This window comes from Malus sylvestris, chromosome 5 (genome assembly GCF_916048215.2).
Source record: "Malus sylvestris chromosome 5, drMalSylv7.2, whole genome shotgun sequence".
Classification (NCBI taxonomy): Eukaryota; Viridiplantae; Streptophyta; class Magnoliopsida; order Rosales; family Rosaceae; genus Malus; species Malus sylvestris.
Window position 1 is genome coordinate 18,313,885 of NC_062264.1, and position 20,271 is coordinate 18,334,155.

The 20,271-nt window shown below is 37.4% G+C and overlaps 1 protein-coding gene across 1 annotated transcript; it reads left to right on the forward strand.

The window, feature by feature from the left end:
- The first annotated feature begins 19,027 nt into the window (after window positions 1-19,027).
- On the forward strand, window positions 19,028-20,170 carry LOC126622598 (uncharacterized). The gene is made up of 3 exons (XM_050291372.1): window positions 19,028-19,318; window positions 19,708-19,829; window positions 19,927-20,170. The coding sequence occupies exons 1-3, from the start codon at window positions 19,259-19,261 to the stop codon at window positions 20,168-20,170; spliced, it is 426 nt and encodes a 141-aa protein (XP_050147329.1). The 5' UTR covers window positions 19,028-19,258.
- Window positions 20,171-20,271: the final 101 nt, after the last annotated feature.

Below are 20,271 nucleotides of genomic sequence, written 5' to 3' on the forward strand. Positions count from 1 at the left end.
GGCAACTTTCGTAATTACGCATTTGGGTGAGCATTCCATGTGCCAAGTTGCGCCGCCGCAACGTACCACCATGGGTCCTCAAAGAAGGATGTGTATCTTTTGTCGATCATGATTCTCCTTCACACTAGCTCTCTTCGAGCCCTTGCACACAATCTCTTTATCGCTTATTTGCGGGTTGTCACTTTAATGAGACAGTCTTCCTGCCGTTAGGGGGAGATAAGAACGTCAACGTTCCTGTAGAACGACACGAATTTGCATCGACGTTGCCCACTATGTCTCATCTCGATCCCCATACCACACAAGTGTGATAAGCAAGTACGACGAATTCTAAATTTCAGAATTGCTCCAGACGCATTCCTCTGATCTAGCTAAAGTGACGAGATCATATACCAGCTGCAAACATGTCTGCAAGGATAAACGTACTTAACGGACGTCGAGTCAACATCCCTGGAGGGTGTGCCATCCCTGTTGGACGGTTTGGACGCTTCTGTTAGACGATCCAGTACACCGGCGGATAGCCAATCAATATGTCTTGGCCTGGAGCACGAGATATCATTCGGTTCGTAGGATTCACTTCACTGGAAGAGGAAGACACGGCACAACAATGAATCTAAACTCGATCGCTGTCTCAAATCATTTCCATCTCATGAGATTAATCCGGATTACTCACAAGACTTGAAGTTCTTGGTCCAGTATACTAGTTTGGATGAGAAAATGGAATTGAAATGAGATTATCATCGATGATGTTTTCACTTATATGGTAGCTACCGACATAAATGAAAAGCGACGATATCGAACCGTGTTCCGTTGATTAAGTGACAACGTAGAACTGATTGGACAACTAAAGTTACGATCCAGGCCAAATTTCTTACCAAAGTGTGTATTGGACCTGTCGTTCCTACATTGCCCAAGGTAACCCTGTTGAGTTACAAGTGTGAAAGGAAACGTTATGAGATGAATGAAATAGTGCGATATGATGCACGCCTTACGGTGCAAGGTTTCTCTTAAAACGTCCTGTGATTGATAGCAGCATTATGAAATGTGGTTAGTATTTCTCCATAGGGATATAAATACGGAGATTTACATGTAAGTTCCCGAAGAATTACATGGACTGGTTCAAATAGTTCCAAACCATGGAACACCCTCTTAACTCGTTTTGAGGTGTTCACTTATGGATTGAAAAATCTGACGGATGTGGTATACCCATCTAAGTGATTATTTGATCAGTCAAGGATATGAATTATGCCCTTGCGTGTTAAACTATGAAGTCTTATTCCAAATTGCTAGAGTTACAGTTTATGTCGTTAACACGAATCTCACTAAGACTTTGGAAGAGCTTGAGAAAACTGCTTCGCACCTGAAGATGGAATTTGAGATGAAGGATATTGGGAAAACTCGTTTAAGCCTTGACCTGAAGTTAAAGCATTGTTCTGACGGTATTTTGGTCTACCAGTTGAACTACACCCGGAATGTGTCACCTTTGAGTATACCCATAATCGTCCATACGTTATATACAAATGAGACTCTTGAAGAGTCTATGGAATCCGAAATTCCATATCTAAAAGTTCAACTTTGCGCTTCGTTGTACTTAGCTCATTGTATTTAGACAGGACATCTCCTTCGCTGTTGATCTTGGTAAAGATGCAGCACCGCGCCTACATGCAACCACTGAATTAGTATTAAAGACCTACACTGAAGGTATTACGTGGGCAAATCCCAACGCATCTTGAGCGGATCTAACCCCCCTGATCCTCGAAATGATGTTTGCCTTATTTGTTAAGCTAATGCTGGTTACTTATCAAACCCGCACAAGGCAAAATCCCCGAATGGTTATGTCTTTACCGTTAGGGATATCGCAATATCTTGGAGGTCCACGATATGACCCTAGTTGCGAAATCTTCGAATCATTCCAAGACTCATCTTACTTCACTATGCCACAAGTGAGACATGGTTAGGAGTTCTTGTTGAGCATATTCGAAGTACTTGCTATATTTTCATCTATTGTTGAGTCCCAACGACAATCCATGAAGATTATGCCACATGTATCAACCCGACCAAGCCATGATACATCAACGAAATCAACACCAAGACATACCGCGTCTACATTTACATCAGCAAAGCATCAGGAGATTGAAGTCATGCAAACCGATCCCAAACAACCTTACCGACCTTTACACGATGTCACTATTGAAGTCAACCTTCCAGAAGCTTGTCCGAGGAATTGGTATGCCTAACTACTCATATGCAATGCTTGTAGTTCTCATTTGGAAGTTATGTCAAACTCAAGGGGAGTATCCAGAATTATACTCACTTAATCTTAATGTACTCTTTTTCCCTACGATTAGGAGCATTTTTCCCACTGGGTTTTTGCTACCTAACTAGGTTTTAACGAGGCACCCATCTTGGGCTAATCATACCCTTGAAAGCTCTTCTACTTGCGTCCAAAAGACGTATAGTTTTGACTTAATGCAACTTCTCACTTTTCTCCTTAGACTATGGGTTTTTCTCCCATCTTGGGTTTTACCATAGCGAGGTTTTGTGAGTTTTACTTTTTATGCATTCTTCCATTGATTTGAGACTCACATTTGCCCATTGTGCCGACGACTTCATCAACTATACTTACTTCATCAATGAAGACTTGATGCGCCATTTACTTGAGTAATTACACACTCAAGGGGGAGTGTTGCAGTCCTATTTAGAATAGGAATGTGATTGTGTAAATCCTAGGAAATATGAGAATGTATCTTATATTCCTATTAGGATTAGATTACCTATTAAATGTTGTAATCCTAAAGGGAAAGGTTTTACCCTTCCTACTACTATACATAAAGGCACAATGGGGTGAGATAATACACACCCACAATTACACATATCTCTATTCTTCTCTCTATTGCCGCACCCCCTCTCTCTCGAAGGCCTCCATAATTGTTCAGTAAATTATGCCTACAACACTATCATTTATTTAAAAAAATTATGTTTATAAATTTAGTCTCCCTAATATTACCTATTTTGAAATGGGCCACAAAGGTTTTAGGTGTAGAAGGTTTGAACCCAAACGGGGAGGAATGTGGCTAGTAGAACTAGTGGTGAGATCATTTATCACCTGGCTACTTTCTACCACTTTTCCTCAATTTGGAATTTAGATGATTTGCATAGGTTCTCTTTAAGTGATAGATTTTAAAAGATTTTAATAAACCTTACAATTTTTTTATGGCTTTTGGCAGATTTACATGTATTTTTATTATAGATTTATATGGAAATGACTTCTCTTATAGATTTCTTAAGATTTCTTTTGGTGTATAATCTAAAGAAATTTCTTTCATTGTGTTTGGACCCAAAATGTTGGTTTGGGCCGAGTTTTAATCTCGGCCCGAAAGGTCTTACGAAAAGGTTATCGTGGATCGCCTAGTTCATGGGCTTCCTAGCCTAGGTCGGCCAAGTCTTGCTACAAGACAAATAATTGAATCCTGGTACAATAAGGAGTCTCGGCAAGATAAAGATTAATAACCCGAAAGTATAGTTTGATAAAGGACTGGGTTCAAAGTCTTAGTAAAAATAGGACTGGTCGAGGTAGTATTTGATCAGAATAAGAAGTCCTAATCCGATTAGGGTTTTAACTCTGTCTAGAGAGGACCTGATGCTATAAATAGAGGAGGTTGTGCATCATTCAAGCCCCATCCAATTCAACACACAACTGCCCTGCGCAAATTCTCTCAACAACCTTGAGATTTTTTCTTTTCTCTTTTCGCCGACACACCCTCAGTTTGGATAAACAGCACTTTGAAGGCAACCGGTGATATCTTCAGTTGGCATAAATAGCACCGTCGTTGTAGAATCAGCCGATCTCGCAGCATCTTCAGTCGGCATAGACAACACTGAATCGAAGGCGATTGGTTATCTATCCAAGTCTCGGTCGAGAAGGATTTCCGAATCCTTATTGGTCGATGTCATCTCATCAGCCTTCTCGGCGAAGTGAGGTGTTACAGTTGATTGGGCTCGGCACATTGCACGCTGAGTTATTTTATGATTAGATACTCTCAAGTGAGATTTAGAGTTTGGCACTTCGACGGCCGAACCACGTTTACTGTTAAGACTTATATCCACTTTGAATATTTGTGCCCTTATACTTTGGTGTCGATTCGGCATGAGTTTACTCTGACGAATACCATCACTGTGACCGAATCCGACGATGACGATTTGTGAACTTTGTAAGAATAGTAGCCTTGTCTTCAGGTTCGAGAACCTAAGAGGCCAAGACGTGTTCCTTCCTCGATCGCAATCGCAAGACACATAAGTTAGCCGTGCACCCAACGCAACATCAACACATTTTACTCCTCGGCCGAACTCGGCCGACGAGTTGGCACGCCCCGCATTCAACCGAAGGGCGTAGTTAGCTCATAGATTACTCGGCCTGCGCGCCACGTAGGCTTGGTAGTTTTTAGGGTTAACACATTGCATAATTTTTTAGTGGACAATTTTAAAAATAGTGATACATTGATATGAATTTTTATTAGTTGACTCCAACAACATAAAACAAATTTATTTCAGTGTCCAATTTGATATACCAATTGGCATCCTCAATGTTCCCACGCTTTTCAAAATAATTAGCAAAGGCCATTACAGTATTGTCCAATGGTCTCCAATGACAATCTTGCGACATACTAAACCCATTTTTCATCGCTTCAATGGACTTGTATATGTTCCTGCTTGTCAACCTTTCTTCCATAAGGATCTCCCATGTCTTATAATTTGGTTGACCGCCTCTCTCCCATGTCAAATCCTTTCCACATATTTGCACCAAGAAGGACATTGGAGACTCGAACATCATACCTAAAGCAATTGGAGTTCCACTCCATAAAATATAAGGAAAACTAATGAAAAATGTTTCAGAACTTTGAATTTTAATACAAAGCCATGTACTAACTTTATTTAATGATTATGATAAATCCCAATGCAAAATCAGTCCAATTAAAATGGTCCAAAAATTGAGTTTCCAATTTTGCCCCTAACAGCAACACAACATGTCGTCCCTCCTTCCTCCTCTGCATTTTCTCCATTCATATAAAAATGATAAAAGTTGATTTTTTTTCTTCCATTCATATAAAAATGACAAAACTTGATTTTTTTGTTAAGCTTTACATTTCATGGTTACACATGGTGGAATTGAAACCGCGCTCCCTGCGAAGAGAGAGATCGAGAGAAGATGAGATAGAACCCTTGTTGCCCGCTGCAATTTCTGAAATTGCAATGAAAGTTTGATGGACGCCATCTCTCTCCTTGGAGAAGAAGGTGGGTGGGTGGGTCCCTTATAACTTCTAATTTAGTTTTATTTTTAAAATGGTTTTTTAATATTTAATTCATTATTCTTGCCACATCATAAACACATGTAAGCTTTATATTTGTCACGTTATCATTTAATGATCAAATTGACGTTTTGACTAACGGATGTGTGAAATGCATTTTACTTAGATTTTGATACACAAAGAGAAAGGTTGAGAGAGAGAGAGAGAGAGAGAGAGAGAGAGAGAGAGAGAGCCCAAAATATCATATTTTACTGTCATCATCGTCATCATGTTGTCAAAGACACTACTAGTGGAATTTGAAGTCACCATTTCAAGTAGGGTTCTCGTGTCTTTACTCTAACTTAAAATAAAAAATAAAAATAAAAAAAACTAAATAAATAAAAAAAATTTGTCAAACGTTAAAATTAAAAATGAATCTTTATAAAGTATTTGGTGAACACAAGTCCAAAAGTGTGATTAAGTATTCTATTCTTTTTTGTTATTTGGTTGAGTAATCTTGTGTTATTTATAAAAATTTTGAAAACTAAACCAAAATAATTCATATTATTTTTGAAACTGAGCCAAATTAATCCACACTATTTCTAGAATTACTGCAAAATAACTCATGACACACCCCAACCTAAATCAAGGCATGCTGGCCATCACGTGAGGGGGACGTAGCCATGTGCACAGTGCAGAAGTGATAAAGATATAAAAATGTGAGTAAATAAAAACCAAGCTAACTAATTTACACTATACGAATAAATAGGTGTGAGTGATGAGATTTAAGTGTAAACACACATAATTAGAGCATAGGTAGCCTAAGTGCAGTCCAACAGGACAAATACTAATTATACAATACCAGAGAGATGGTTCTACATTAAATACCATCTGTTAGAACTGTTGTAGTCTCCTTGCAATCCACCAACAAGCACGCCTACCTAAAACCTGGAGGGGCGCAAAACAGAATGTGTGAGTGGGCAAAAATAAATCTTTTCAAAACCATTTCAATCATCAAAGCTAGTAACCCCTCATCGTAAAACCTGTATAATTTCCCAAAAAATAGAATACTTATCTATATCAAAACCACACTTGAAATAGCCAAATCCACATGTACGCCATGCCAAATATCTCAACATAATGAATTAAGTAAACCAGGTGAAGTAAATCAATGAAAAGTAATATGTCAGTCGGATCCACCTATTGTGGCATGTACAGCTGAACCTATAGCTCATCAAATATGCATGCACATGAGTTAGAACCACCTAAAGTGGTTTGTACGACAGGGCTGGGTGTAAATAAATATGCTCAAGTACTACGATCACATGAAGATTGTGTGAATAATTACGGGTCACTTACTAGTCGGAACCACCTGTAGTGGTCTGTACGACGGGACTGTGCACCAAACTTGGATCCAAGGTGAGGGAACGGTGCGGGAGGTGAACATCACGTGAAAGACTGTGCCCTGGCTATGGGCGGGAGCACTAACACCGAGGTGCAGGTTTATGAGCTCTAAATGCATCTATGTAGAACCATCATAATGCAACTCATAATTATTAATACCTATACTCACCTGGAACTTACCTGTATGTCCTTAGCTTCAACAATATTATACACAACTACTAGAAGCATATTCTAAGATATAAAGTATTCAACTTGGCATTTAAATCAACTTTTCTGGGTAAAACGTAAAGCATATATATACACTGAAAATCAAAAGCCCAATCACTAGTATGTGGCAGGGTCGTAACCCCTAAGCTTCGCTTGACTGCGCTCGTCCTCAGGAAACGTCTCACCTATATGTGAAACAACTATTTTAACTTTATTTTAAGCACATAACCAAAATTAGGAAATAACTTCTCATACGTTGCTTAATTGGGGTATTTGAATATACCATCGTGGCCTACTTAACCCCACGAACATCCCCATATTTTTAGAAAAAATTTCTAAGTTCCCACGCGCAGGCACGGGCCTGGCACACTGATGGATTCCTTAACGGCGTTAGGGAATATTCCGTTAGGTAATGGAATATACTGTTTAATTTACCTGATGCCGTTAGCATATTTCGTCAAAGTTGACGGAATATTCCCCTTCTCCTTCCTTAGTTAGCCGGAGTCCGGTGCCGATCACCACTGCACTCACCAGTTTTTGGAAAAACTTCAAACCTTAATATCTCACTCATTTCAACACCAAATTTCATGAAGTTTGTACCAAAATGAAGCTCACAACAAGGAGAACATGATCTTACTACTTTGGAGTCCTAAAACCAACGAAATTTGGTTGGAAAAATCTCAATAGCTCGGCCAACCCTGCAACTCGACAAACTCGAGTGTCCCGACGTCCAAAATCTTCCAAAATTCCTCTATAAGCTTCGTGAAGTAGTTTTAAGACCTCCTAGAACTTTAAAACTGCACGAAACACTCATGATCACCACGGAGCAATTTGCTCCCCTTGCCAGAGCTCGGGTAACTTGAGTTCTACAGGTCTTCACGTCCAACTAAGGTTATGGCTTGACTCCTAAGCTTGCAAGGAGTCCAAAAACCACCTAATCTAACTCGATCCGTGAGTGTTGAAGCTAGATGAGGAGATGACCGTACAGTTTGTACGGATACACAAGTAATCGAGAGAGAGGGAGAGAAAGAGGGTTGCACGTGTGAGTGTAAGTGTGTGGTGATCCGGATTGGGCACCATATAAAAATCCCTAAGCTCTGATTCGGAATTTGATTTAAGAGAAGGAACTGGTGATAAATTATAAAAATTTAATCCTATGTTTTGGTAAGTTAATTATGGTTATAGTTTTTGTGAGGGATTAAGAAAATTAAATAAATAATCATGATTATTGGTAGTAATGTAAACAATAATTTAATTTGGGCCTATCATCTAAATTATTTCTCGAAAATGAATATTTCAAGGGCGGGGCGTTACGAATGGTATCAGAGCAAATGATCCTATTTTACATTATGAGATATTATTGAGTTTGTGGATGTGAATTATGAATTGCATTGATATTGCATTATTTCATAAGTTCTATGAATAATGAGGAATTTTTGTGGAAAGTGTATGTTGTAAATCATCATGAAATGAATTGAATTGAACGTGAGTATTTTAAAATGTCATATTTCATGTAATAGCTTTAACAATGAGCGCTTGATTAAAGTTTTGGATTAACCTTAAATTAGGGTTGAACTTATGTTATGCATTATGGAAATTTGAAGGTTAAAGTGATTGTGGAATTGTGACAAGTATATGGAAAGGTCGTATTATACCTGTGCAATTTGAGAAATGTTGAATTGGGCGGAAAAAGGCCTGTGGATGTTGATTTGGGTGGGATAGCCCGTGGAATGGGAGGATGTCTTATATGGGCAAAAAAGCCCGAGAATGTGTGATGTGGGAAAAAAGAGCCCGAGGATGTGTGATTAGGCAAAGTGGCCCTGTGAACAATGAATTGGGTGAACTGACCTGTGAAGTGTGAAGGAATAGTTGAATGGGCACAAAGACCCAATGTTTCTCAAAAGAAGCTCCATGTGTGGGCTGTGAGAATGAATTATTGAAGTGATAAAAATGTGTGATGTGTATTGGCCAGGTAAAGTACAATCTTTTCCAGCCTACTAGTCACTGATTAAGATAAAAAGAAAATGGTGGTGAAATCATTGTTTTGACAATGATAAGTATGGCTAGAAATTTTAAAATTTTTGGCCAATGAATAGTGCTCTAGAAGTGTGAGTCACTAATTTATTTGATCCGTGGCTATACTTTGAATCAATTTAAAAGAGAAACAATTGAAAGAAAGATTTAAAAGGATTATAAATTTACTCTGGGTAAATTAGTTTAATTGTGGATATGAATGAAATCATAGAAAGAGATTTTGATTTCGTTCAATGTTAACGGTATTGCGGATTCGGTTCTAAACTTCTTTCCATTACGCAATGAGTTTGATTGGAAATTTCAATGATTTCGGTTGAAATTTTTTAGATTTGATTTGCCAATTATAAAGGTTTGTCTTGAAATTTTGATATTACTTAGCCACTGATGATTATGGTTTGAAATTCTGATATCTATTTGGCCGAAGATAGTTATGGCTGGAATTTATGATATTTGTAATGACAGCGTATAACCAGTGATGGTACGTAGTTACCAATGAGTGTGGTTATTATGCTAGTATTTATCTAGTCAGTGGTAGATGGGATTTAAAATATGGTATTATTTAGCCAATGGTAAATATGGCTTGATGTTTGACATTATTTTTGCCAATATGTATAGCTAGAAATTCTGATAATTATTCTACCAATGAGGGTGGTAGGAAATCTGAGTATAGTTGATTGCTTCATGGAATTAATTATTTTCGGAGCTTGGATTAAATCATAGATTGAGACTATGTTTTTATTCACTATAAAAGGAATGGTGAGAATAGGTCCAATTACTTTTCGTAATTCAATGGTTGAAATCTCAGGGACAAGATTTATTTTAATGGGGGGTAAATGTAAAACCCCGAAAATTTAAATATATGAATATGTGGAGAAAATAAATAATAAATCGATTTATGGTTATAAAGATTGAATTGAGGAATTTTAAAATTTTATTTTAGGAAATTATTATAATTTACATTGTAAAATTTTAACGATAAGTGAAAAAGAAGAAAATGTCCCTAGTTGGCTCAATGTAATTTTACGAGGACATATTTTATCCTCATATATCGTATTTCTTGGTATATTTAGATAGAGTTCAATCTCATGAGCGTGTAGGCGAAAACCATTCGTGAAACGGAGTTATAACAAAGAAGATATAAACAAGCTAAGAAAATGGTGAAATGGTCATTTGACCATTTTCTAGAGGGCTCCAGATGTTCTGGAGCAGAGAATTGTGAAGCCACGTGGAGGGCTATGGAAAAGGGGAATGGGCACGGGTCAATCAGAAAAGGAGGAAAGGAGGGAAAGGAGAGGGAGGGAGAATGAGGGGGAAAACTGGACCCCTTTTGACCCGTACACCTTGGCCTGACGACCAGGTTGGTTTTTCCGGTGAAATTCGTCAAAAATTCGACGAGGTGAGAGGATCCACCCCCATAAATTATCATTACGTTAGTCCCTATTCAGTTTTCCACCTAAATTCGAGCATATTTGATCTTGTTTCATGATGAATTTGCATCGTGGGTGTTCCAAAGCCAAGGCGGCGGAATCCGTCGTTTCTGCAAGCTTCTCCTTTGACCACTACCATCCTTCAGCCCCTCTTGAGCCCAGAAACAAAGCCCAAACCACCTTGGGGGCGGTGAAGCACTAGAAGTGATGGATTGAAACAACCCAATTGTAGGGTTTTCCTACAGTTCAAGGACAATTAGGGTGTTTCCCGGCCGAATTGGACTTCAGCCCAAGTATAAAAGTTGTTCCCCTTAACTTGCTCTACATTTTTGTAAATTTTGAGAATTTTTAGAAATAGAGGAATTTTCCAGCGAGCCGGGACGGCTGATTGCCACCAGTGGCGGCACATGACCAGTGAGCCGATGCTATCTTTTTATGCTGATTTTGATGTTCTGAAACCAAATTTGATAAGCATTTGGTGTGATTTACTTGTTTGAAGCTAGATGGTGATTGTTAGTCACTTGTATGAATTTCGAAATTTGACTGAATTTGAACTAGTGAACTACAAATGGCTTGATCCCTATATAGGGTATGTATGCAGTCTAACGAGAAGTTAGATGCAGCCATAAAATAAATGAGGTTAATAATCTCAATTTAATCTTTAGTTGGGAATTTGATTTAAGAGAAGGAATTGGTGATAAATTATAAAAATTTAATCGTATGTTTTGGTAAGTTAATTATGGTTATACTTTTTGTGAGGGATTTAGAAAATTAAATAAAGAATTGTGATTATTGGTAGTCATGTAAACAATAATTTAATTTGGGCCTATCATCGAAATTATTTCCTGAAAATAAAAATTTCGGGGGCGGGGCGTTACATTATGTGCTAGTCGGGTGGAGGACTAGGCAGACGTACGTAAAATTATTATTTGTTTTTGGGGTAAATTACACTTTACCACCTCAGGTACAACATCTTCAAAACATTTCACTTTCATATCTCAAGTACTATTTTATTTCAATATAATACATCCATTACATTTTCCATCAATTGATCCGTTAAGAGCTGACGTGGCTGCCACATTTGTGCCACGTGGCTTCCAAATTAATGCCATGTGGTAAAAATAAAATAAAAATTTTAATTAAAAAAAAAAACTTGAATACCCAGAACCCCACCCCATCTTCCCCGCAACCCTCCCCCCCACCCTTCTTCTCCCTTCCGAGCCTCCCAACCACTTCCCATTCCTCCACTCTCTTCACCTCCCCTCCCATCCAAAAGCCCACCCCATCCCATCTCCCTCTCCTCCACTCTCATCAAGTATTGGGTTGGACCAATTTTTGGAAAAAAAAAGGTGTGAACCAATCAAATTGGAAACTTCTCTACTAAACCGCGATCATCGATGCCGGCAGCTCCGACATCCATGTCCACAACTCCTGTTTCTACCACAACCGCTAGCCTTACCGACTTATGGTGGTCTGAAACTGCACACATAATTGCCATCACATACCGTCCGTACAAGCTGAGGGCACTAACAGTCAGAAACGTCATCGAGGTGGCAAAGACGACGAACATCAAACCCTCTGTCACCCAAAAAAATAACCCAGTTTCGTCAGCTGTCAAAGATCTCAGAAAAGTGTAGACTCGCAGGATGAACCACATCACCGCTTAGAGAGATTTGGATTTGGATTTGGCGGCATAAAGATTGTGATACCCTAAAAATTCAAATATATGAATATGTGGAGAAAATAGAAAATAAATTAATTTATGGTTGTGAAAAGTTGAATTGAGAACTTCTAAAGTTTTGTTTCCGGAGACTATTATAATTTAAGTATTAAGTTTGGAAAATAATTATTTAAAATCCGTAGAACTTTAGAGGTCACAATTTATATTTTTGAATAGAGCTCGATCTCATGAACGCGTAGGCAAACCGTTCGTAAAACAGAGTTATAACGAAGAAGTTATTAACGCTTAAAGTTAGGGATATTTTAGTTTAGGAGTTGAATTAAGAACACCCACAAACAAGGGTTTTCAGCGGTTCGTGGCCAATTTGAGGTGTTTCTCGGCCAAATTGGACTTAGCCGCAGGTATGAAACTTACTCCACTCATTGAGATCTACAACTCTATAAAATTTGGTAATTTTTGGAAATAGTTGAATTTTCCAGCGAGTCGGGGCGATGGCGTGTGGCCAGTTGGCCGACGCTATCTTTTTCATGCTAATTATGATGTTTTGAGTCCATATTTAATATGCATTTGGTTTGATTCATTTGTTTGGACCTAGTTAATGATTGTAGGTCACTAAATGTCGAACAGAAATGAGTTAGGAAGTGGAATGGTGAACTACTAAAGGCTTGATCCCGCTCAAGGGTACGTAGGTAGCCTAACAAGTTTAGATGCAGCCTTAAATAATTCAAGAATAAAGTTTTTAGAATGGCAACTGATTTATAAAAGAAAATGGTGGCAAAGTGAGAATATAATATCACGGTTGGTATAAAATTTATAATTATGGATCATGGATGGAAACAAGGCGCTTTATTAACGAGTCATGTTAGGTGGTTGTTAAATAATTGAGAAATTGTACTAAGAAAAGGGAATTTGGTCAATAACTTGAGTTTTAACCTTATGTTATGGAAATCAAATGTTGGCCACAAATTTTAATGTGAGGGATTAGGAAATTGAAGCAGTGAATCGGGATTAATAATAGTTAACTAAACAAGAGTTTAGTTTGGGCCTATCACCGATAATATTCCCTGAAATTAGTATTTCGGGGGCGGGGTGTTACAAAATGGTATCAGAGCAAATGATTCGACTCTATAATATGCATGATTCGCGAGATCTTGTTGGTGTGAATTAGGATATGAAATGTGGTTGCATGATTTTAAAAATTTTGTGAATAAAATGGCATTCATGTGACATATATATGTGAGATACATATTTGATTTGCATTGTGTTAGTGGTACAATTTCCATGGTGATTATGAAATTCCGATAGTAGGAATTATTATTTGCATTGATATTGCATTATTCTCTAAGTTCTTTGAATAATGAGGAAGTTATGTGGAATATAGATATTGTGAATCATCATGAAATGAAATGAATTGGATTGATATTATGCTATGCACTATGGAAATTTGAATACTAAGATGATGGTGAAATTGTGACAAGTAGTTAGGAAAGTTGTATTATGCCTATGCAATTGAGAAATGTTGAATTTGGGCGTGATAGCCCGTGGAATGGGAGGAATGTTGATTTGGGCAAAAAGAAGCCCGTGGATGTGTGATTTGGGCGGAAAGAAGCCCATGGATGTTGATTGGGCAGAAAAGAAGCCCGTGGATGTGGATTTGGGCGAAATGACCCATGGAATGTGGAAAAGTGATTAAATGGGCATAAAGACCCAGTGTTTCTGGGAGAAAAGCTCCTTGTGTGGGCTGTGAGAATGAATTATTGAAGTAATAAGAATATATGATCTGTATTGGCCAGGTATATTACAATTTTTTCCAGCCTATTAGTCACTGATTAAGATAAAAGAAAAAAGGTGGTGAAATCATTGTTTTGACAATGATAAGTGTGGCTAGAAATTTTAAAATTTTGGCCAATGATAATTGTGGTTGGAAATTTTAGTATTTATTAAAGTCATGATGATTTATCAAATGGGAATAAAATTATAAAATGTGGTTATGGTTGATCATTATATTTGGAATAGTGAAAAGATGATAAAGATTTCTTCATTTATTATTGGTGGACATGAATGAAAGTATGGAATGAGATTTCGAGTTCGTTAATATAAACATTTTCCCATTTGAGTTTTACGTCCAAGGAAGACAATTGACGGGGAAAGTTTATAAATTACAAATTTGACTGCTTTGGTTTGCCATTAACGAATTATGGCGTGAAATTCTGATATTTTGTTAGCCACTATAGTCATGGCTTGAATTTTTGACATTTGATTTTGCCAATGAGAGAGAAGATAATTGGACCACTACTAGTTTAAAAAGATTCATTGATGCTCCATTTTCTGCACAATTTGTTGCTTCTTGACATGTCAAAGTGCATTATGTGATGTCATGACCAAATTTTGGGGGCATGGGATGCCACAAGCTTATGCTCTTTTACTTCTTTTTATTTTCTTCTCAACATGAAGGATATTTGACACTTTAATCAAATATACATTACGGAAATGAAGATTTAAACTCGAATGCAGAAAGAAGAACATTTTGCATTGTTTGGATTTTGTTAGAGAAATATTTTGTATTATCAGCACATATGGTTAATAACAAAATGCATGCCATGTGCATGTAATCCTGGATGCCGTAAGTTCAAATACAATAGATGAACATATTCTCAAGTTCAACCGGTGCCCTTGATTGGTTGATGCATGTTTAATTTCAAGCATTGGTTTCTTTATAATTAGGGCATTTAGTTGTCCTTGAATAGCTTTTGGAGCTCTCTGTCTAGTTCATGCTCATGTGTGGGAAGCTCTTCTATACAAAGTTCAAGAACGTATATATATTTGGTTCCCATGTCCATTCATTAAACAACGGGAAAGAAAAAAACGAAAGAGAAAAGATAAGGTTTTTAATTTTGCTATGAGTAATTTAGTAAATTGCAGAAATGAAGGAAATCATAGAATGAGATTTTGATTTCATTCCATGGTAACAGGAATTGCGGATCTTTATTTTAATATAGTGGTGAGTAATGATGTTTAAAATTCCTATGATTTTGGTTGGGATTTTTGCTAATTGATTTGTCAATTTTAGTGGTTTGGCTTGAAATTTTGATATGTACTTAGCCATTAATGATCATGGCTTGAAATTCTTATATTTAATTGGCCAAAGATAGTTATGGCTGGAATTTATGATATTTGTGGTTATTATGCTAGTATTTATCTAGCCAATGGTAGATGTGGTTTGATGTCCTGGTATTTATTTAGCCAACAAGAATTATGGCTTGATGTTTGATATTATTTTTGCCAAGGTATATGGCTAGAAATTCTGATATTTACTCTGTCAATGAATGTAGCTACGAACCTGTGAATGTGGGTGAGAATCATGATTATTATTCATTGGTTGCTTATTTTTGGAGCCTGATTGAAATCGTAGATGGAGATTATGATTTTATTCACCATTAAAGGAATGTTGGGAATAATTCTAATTCCTTTTCGTAACTCAATGGTTGAAATCTCGGGAATGAGATTTATTTTAACGGGGGTGAATGTGATACCCTAAAAATTCAAATATGTGAAAATGTGGAGAAAATCGAAAATAAATCGATTTATGGTTGTGAAAAGTTGAATTGAGAACTTTTAAAGTTTTGTTTCCAAAGACTACTATAATTTAAGTATTAACTTTGGAAAATAATTCTTTAAAATCCATAGAACTTTAAAGGTCACAATTTATATTTTTGAATAGAGCTCGATCTCACGAATGCATGGGCGCAAACCGTTTGTGAAATAGAGTTATAACAAAGAAGTTATTAACGTTTAAAATCAGGGATGTTTTAGTAATGTTACTTCATTTTAGAAGGCTCCAAAAAATCCGGAGCCAATGCGTGTGCCACGTGTGTGGCTGGGATGAAAGAAAAAAAAAAGATTGACGGCTGCGATGGAAAGGAAAGGTTAGAAAGGAGAAAAGGAAGGAAGGAGAAGGGGAAGGGTGACCAATCAGAGAGAAAAGAAAATGAGGGGAAATAAGGGATCCCCAACCCGCAACTTGGTGACACTACCCGATCAGTTTCCTTGCCTTTTCCGACGGGTTTTCACCCATTTTTCTAGCGAATCACATCAAACCACCACTTGGAAAACCCTCCATGACATTCCCTCTTACTATTACACACCAAAAATCATGAGATTTGACCTTGAAATTGGGAAAAATGCACTGGTGGGTGCGGGGGTGTTTGCCCGAGATCCACCAAATTTTGAAATGATTTCATCCAATTACCACTACTATTAGACTCCCTTTGAGGCCTGGAACAAAGCTCATGCAGTGGTTTTGGCGTCGAAGTTGTTTTGGAGTCGAATTAAGAACACCCAAAAACAAGGGTTTCCGGTGGTTCGTGGACAATTTAAGATGTTTCCCGGCCAAATTGGACTTGGCCGCAGGTATGAAAATTGCTCCACTCATTGAGCTCTATAACCCTGTAAAATTTGGTAATTTTGGAAATAGTTGAAATTTCCAGTGAGTCGGGGCGACGGCGCGTGGCCAGTGAGCTGACGCTGTCTTTTTCACACTAATTCTGATGTTCTGAGTCCATATTTATTATGCATCTGGTGTGATTCATTTTTTTGGACATAGTTAATGATTGTTGGTCACTAAACGTCGAACGGAAATGAGTTAGGAAGTGGAATGGTGAACTACCAAGGCTTGATCCCGCTCAAGGGTACGTAAGCAGTCTAACAAGTTTAGTTGCAACCTTAAATAATTCGAGAATAAAATTTTTAGAATGGGAACTGATTTATAAAAGAAAATGGTGACAAAATGAGAATATAATATCACTGTTGGTATGAAAATTATAATGATGGATCATGGATGGAAACAAGACGTTTAATTAAAGAATCACGATAGGTGGTAGTTAAATAATTGAGAAATTGTACTAAGAAAATGGAATTTGGTCAATAACTTGAGTTTTAACCTTATGTTATGGAAATCAAATGTTGGCCATAAATTTTAATGTGAGGGATTAGGAAATTGAAGCACTGAATCGAGATTAATGGTAGTTAACTAAACAAGAGTTTAGTTTGAGCCTATCACCAATAATATTCCCTGAAATTAGTATTTCGGGGGCTAGGTGTTACAAAGATGATGGGTTTTGGGTTGGTTTGGGGAGATTTTTGCAGAGAGGGATTCAGATTTGGATTTGGATTTTGCTGGGATGGGGTGGGTTTTGGGATGGGAGGGGAGGTGAAGAGAGTGGAGGAGGGAGGTGGTTGGGAGGCTTGGGAAGGAGAAAAAGGGTGGGGAGGGTTGCAGGGGAGCTGGGGGTGGGGTTAAGTTTTTTTTCTAATATTAAATTTTTTTTGCCATGTGGCACAAATGTGGCATCCACGTCAGCTCTTAACGAATTAAGGGATGGAAAATGTAACGGATGTATTATATTGAAATAAAATAGTACTTGAGGTATGAAAGTGAAATGTTTTGATGATATTGTCTGAGATTGCAATAGACCTTAAACCTGAGGTGGTAAAGTGTAATTTGATAGAATGAAATGAAAATTTAAATAATTACAACTCCATAGTACTTTAAGAAACATTTTATAGAAATCATATGAATTTATTGTAAATTTAAAACACAATAAAAGTGTAAAACATATGAATGTAAAAAGCATTTGAACAACAATTTATAAAAAATAAAAATAAATAAATAAAAAGGAGAGAGCTAAGGGATGTGATGCATAAAAGTTGGGAGATGGGGCATCACATAATTTCTTAAAACATGTTGGGATGCTAGCGGTTCCAATTTCATTGGAAAGCAATTTAATAAAAAACCAAATATGAAAAGGTGAGACCACATGAGGTGGGAGTGAAGAGAGAGAAGCCTTTCTTCTTCTCTGTTTCTGTTAGAGCAATTATGGAAAGTTATATTTGAGCGTGTTGGGCCTTGTAATTCAGTTTGTATATAATTTAGGGCTTTTGTCCTTTTGGTTAAATTTGAAGAGTTTTTTGTTAAACAATATTTTAGGCTGGTTTTTTGTTAAAATAATCTCCATCCAAGCCCTTTTTATTAAAGTTCCCAAAAATATATTCCATGTGGCCTCCATCAAAGCTTGCAAAACGCGAGACCCATCTTCTCATGCATGCGAAGATTTCACGGCCAGCTATAGAAGTCCAAGATGGTTGAGTTCACAGCAGGTCCTCTCAAATGGAGAAGGTTGTTCCCTTTGCGTGAAAAGAAATATGAGGGGTGAGGATTAGATTATTGATGACATTTGGTATTTATACCCACAGACCCTCAAATCCATCAAAATCCTAGCAAATCCTTGGTATTTTCACTACACCTAGACATCTGCAAACTCATTTACAAATCCTAATTGACTATGCTTGGATTTTGATGGATTTTTAAAATCCTATAAAATCTTAATTTGACTACACCATGATTTCAAGATCTTTTAAAATGCAAAACTACACCCAAATTTCAAAATCCATTAAAATGCTATCATATCCTAATTTGACTACTCCCCCCTTAAATTCATTTTGTCAAGAAACAAAAGCAACCTGCAAATGAGATAGCTTTAGGATCCCTAGAATCTTCCTATCATACATAACCTAAAAACTGAATTGGTTATCAAGCATATCATATAGTTTAGCTCATTAAAGGGCATTAACACTTACACATAAGGTCTTGAGTTTGATTCCTCTCTCCACTAATATCGCTTGCATCAAAAATGAAAAATTCTGGAGCAAGTTAAGATAAAAATTTTGGAAACAAATCTGTCATTTGGAGAAGAAAAACAAAGTGCCTTCACACGCAAGTAAGGAAATAAGAACTAAGCACATAGAGGTTGTCCCAAAAAGCCGAATATAAAACATGGCTTTGGACCCAAAGAAAAAGGGCTAAGAATCCAAGGAATTTGAAAAGGGAAAGGGCAACCTAGATATGCCTAAAATTGAGCGCTGCCAAAACGGCTAAGAACAATATACACATGCCTAAAATGGTTTGCTCTTACTCCATTAGAGCCAGTATAAATCCTCCCTTCACGAACAAACCAAGGTACAAAATACCAGCAACAAAAAATGTCCATAATACCTTGAGCTCTAAGCCGAAGACTGGTTTGAATTTTACAAGTTTACTGGCTTGACCGTGGGGGAGTTCCTTGAGCCACACCGGTGACCCCCTTCTTCTGAACTAGCGAAGTTTGCTCATAAATTTTGTCATATTTTAGAGGAGTGGAATAATATTTCAAGAAGCAAATTCAGACATGGGTGAAAATTCAGGTAAAGAAACCCTTGCCTCGAGTACAAAGAAGGGTTTTTTCAAGGTGAGAATTTAATTTTTCGTGGTGATCGTGGTTGGTAATTTTTTTAAGCATGATTGTTTGTTTGTGAATTTGCAACTGGAAATTATGATTTATTTGACATTTGCTACGGGGAGGGGAAATTTGAACTCGGATGCAAGGGGAGGGCACATTGCCTTTGGACAACCGGTCTTCACCCAGGTCTTCGAAAAATAGAGATATTTCAGTTTTCAAGTGAGACTGATTTCGGGTCGAATTCCCCCCCACCCCCCGGTGCTAGCAAGACTTTCACAAGGCATATTGTTTGTTGCAGTAACATGATTAGGTTTTTGGCATTCTTCAGATTTCTCCATTGTTTTACTTTTGAATAAAATCCATCATGTATGCTAATGAGTGAATTTCACTTGTACCAGAAGAAGAAATTTCATATCCGACGGAAGAAACTGAATGCATATGATATCTCTTCCCTCTCAGAGTTTCTGCCTGATTTGAAGGATTCACTAGAACTAACTCCCGCTGCAAAGTTCAAGCTAATGTAAGTTTTCCAATTTTTTTATTCTAAAATATTTATTCTCAGTAGATCACGGAAACTCGGGGGGAATAATAGACTGATATTGTTACGTTTTCATCAGATTGAAGGAAGGAAAGCGTCTGAGTGCACTTGTTAATCATCCTGCTTTCCAGGCGGATCCGCTTGGTGCAATTTATCAAGACATAATAAGCACACAGCCTGCGGTGGATGAGAAACCGAATGAAAGGAACAAATGTAGAAGCAAGAAGAGGAATCAGAAGAAATCTGAGGCTCCAGCCGGGCACCAATCTATGGATTTTCATCTATCGACCTTGAACCGTGGAATTTCATCCATCCACCTTTGATGACTCTGTTGATTACATAGGTGCAACCAGGAAGCGAAATTTGAGCATAAAATCTTTTGTCTTTCTGGATTGGAACAATTTTTAATTGCAATTGTATCTTT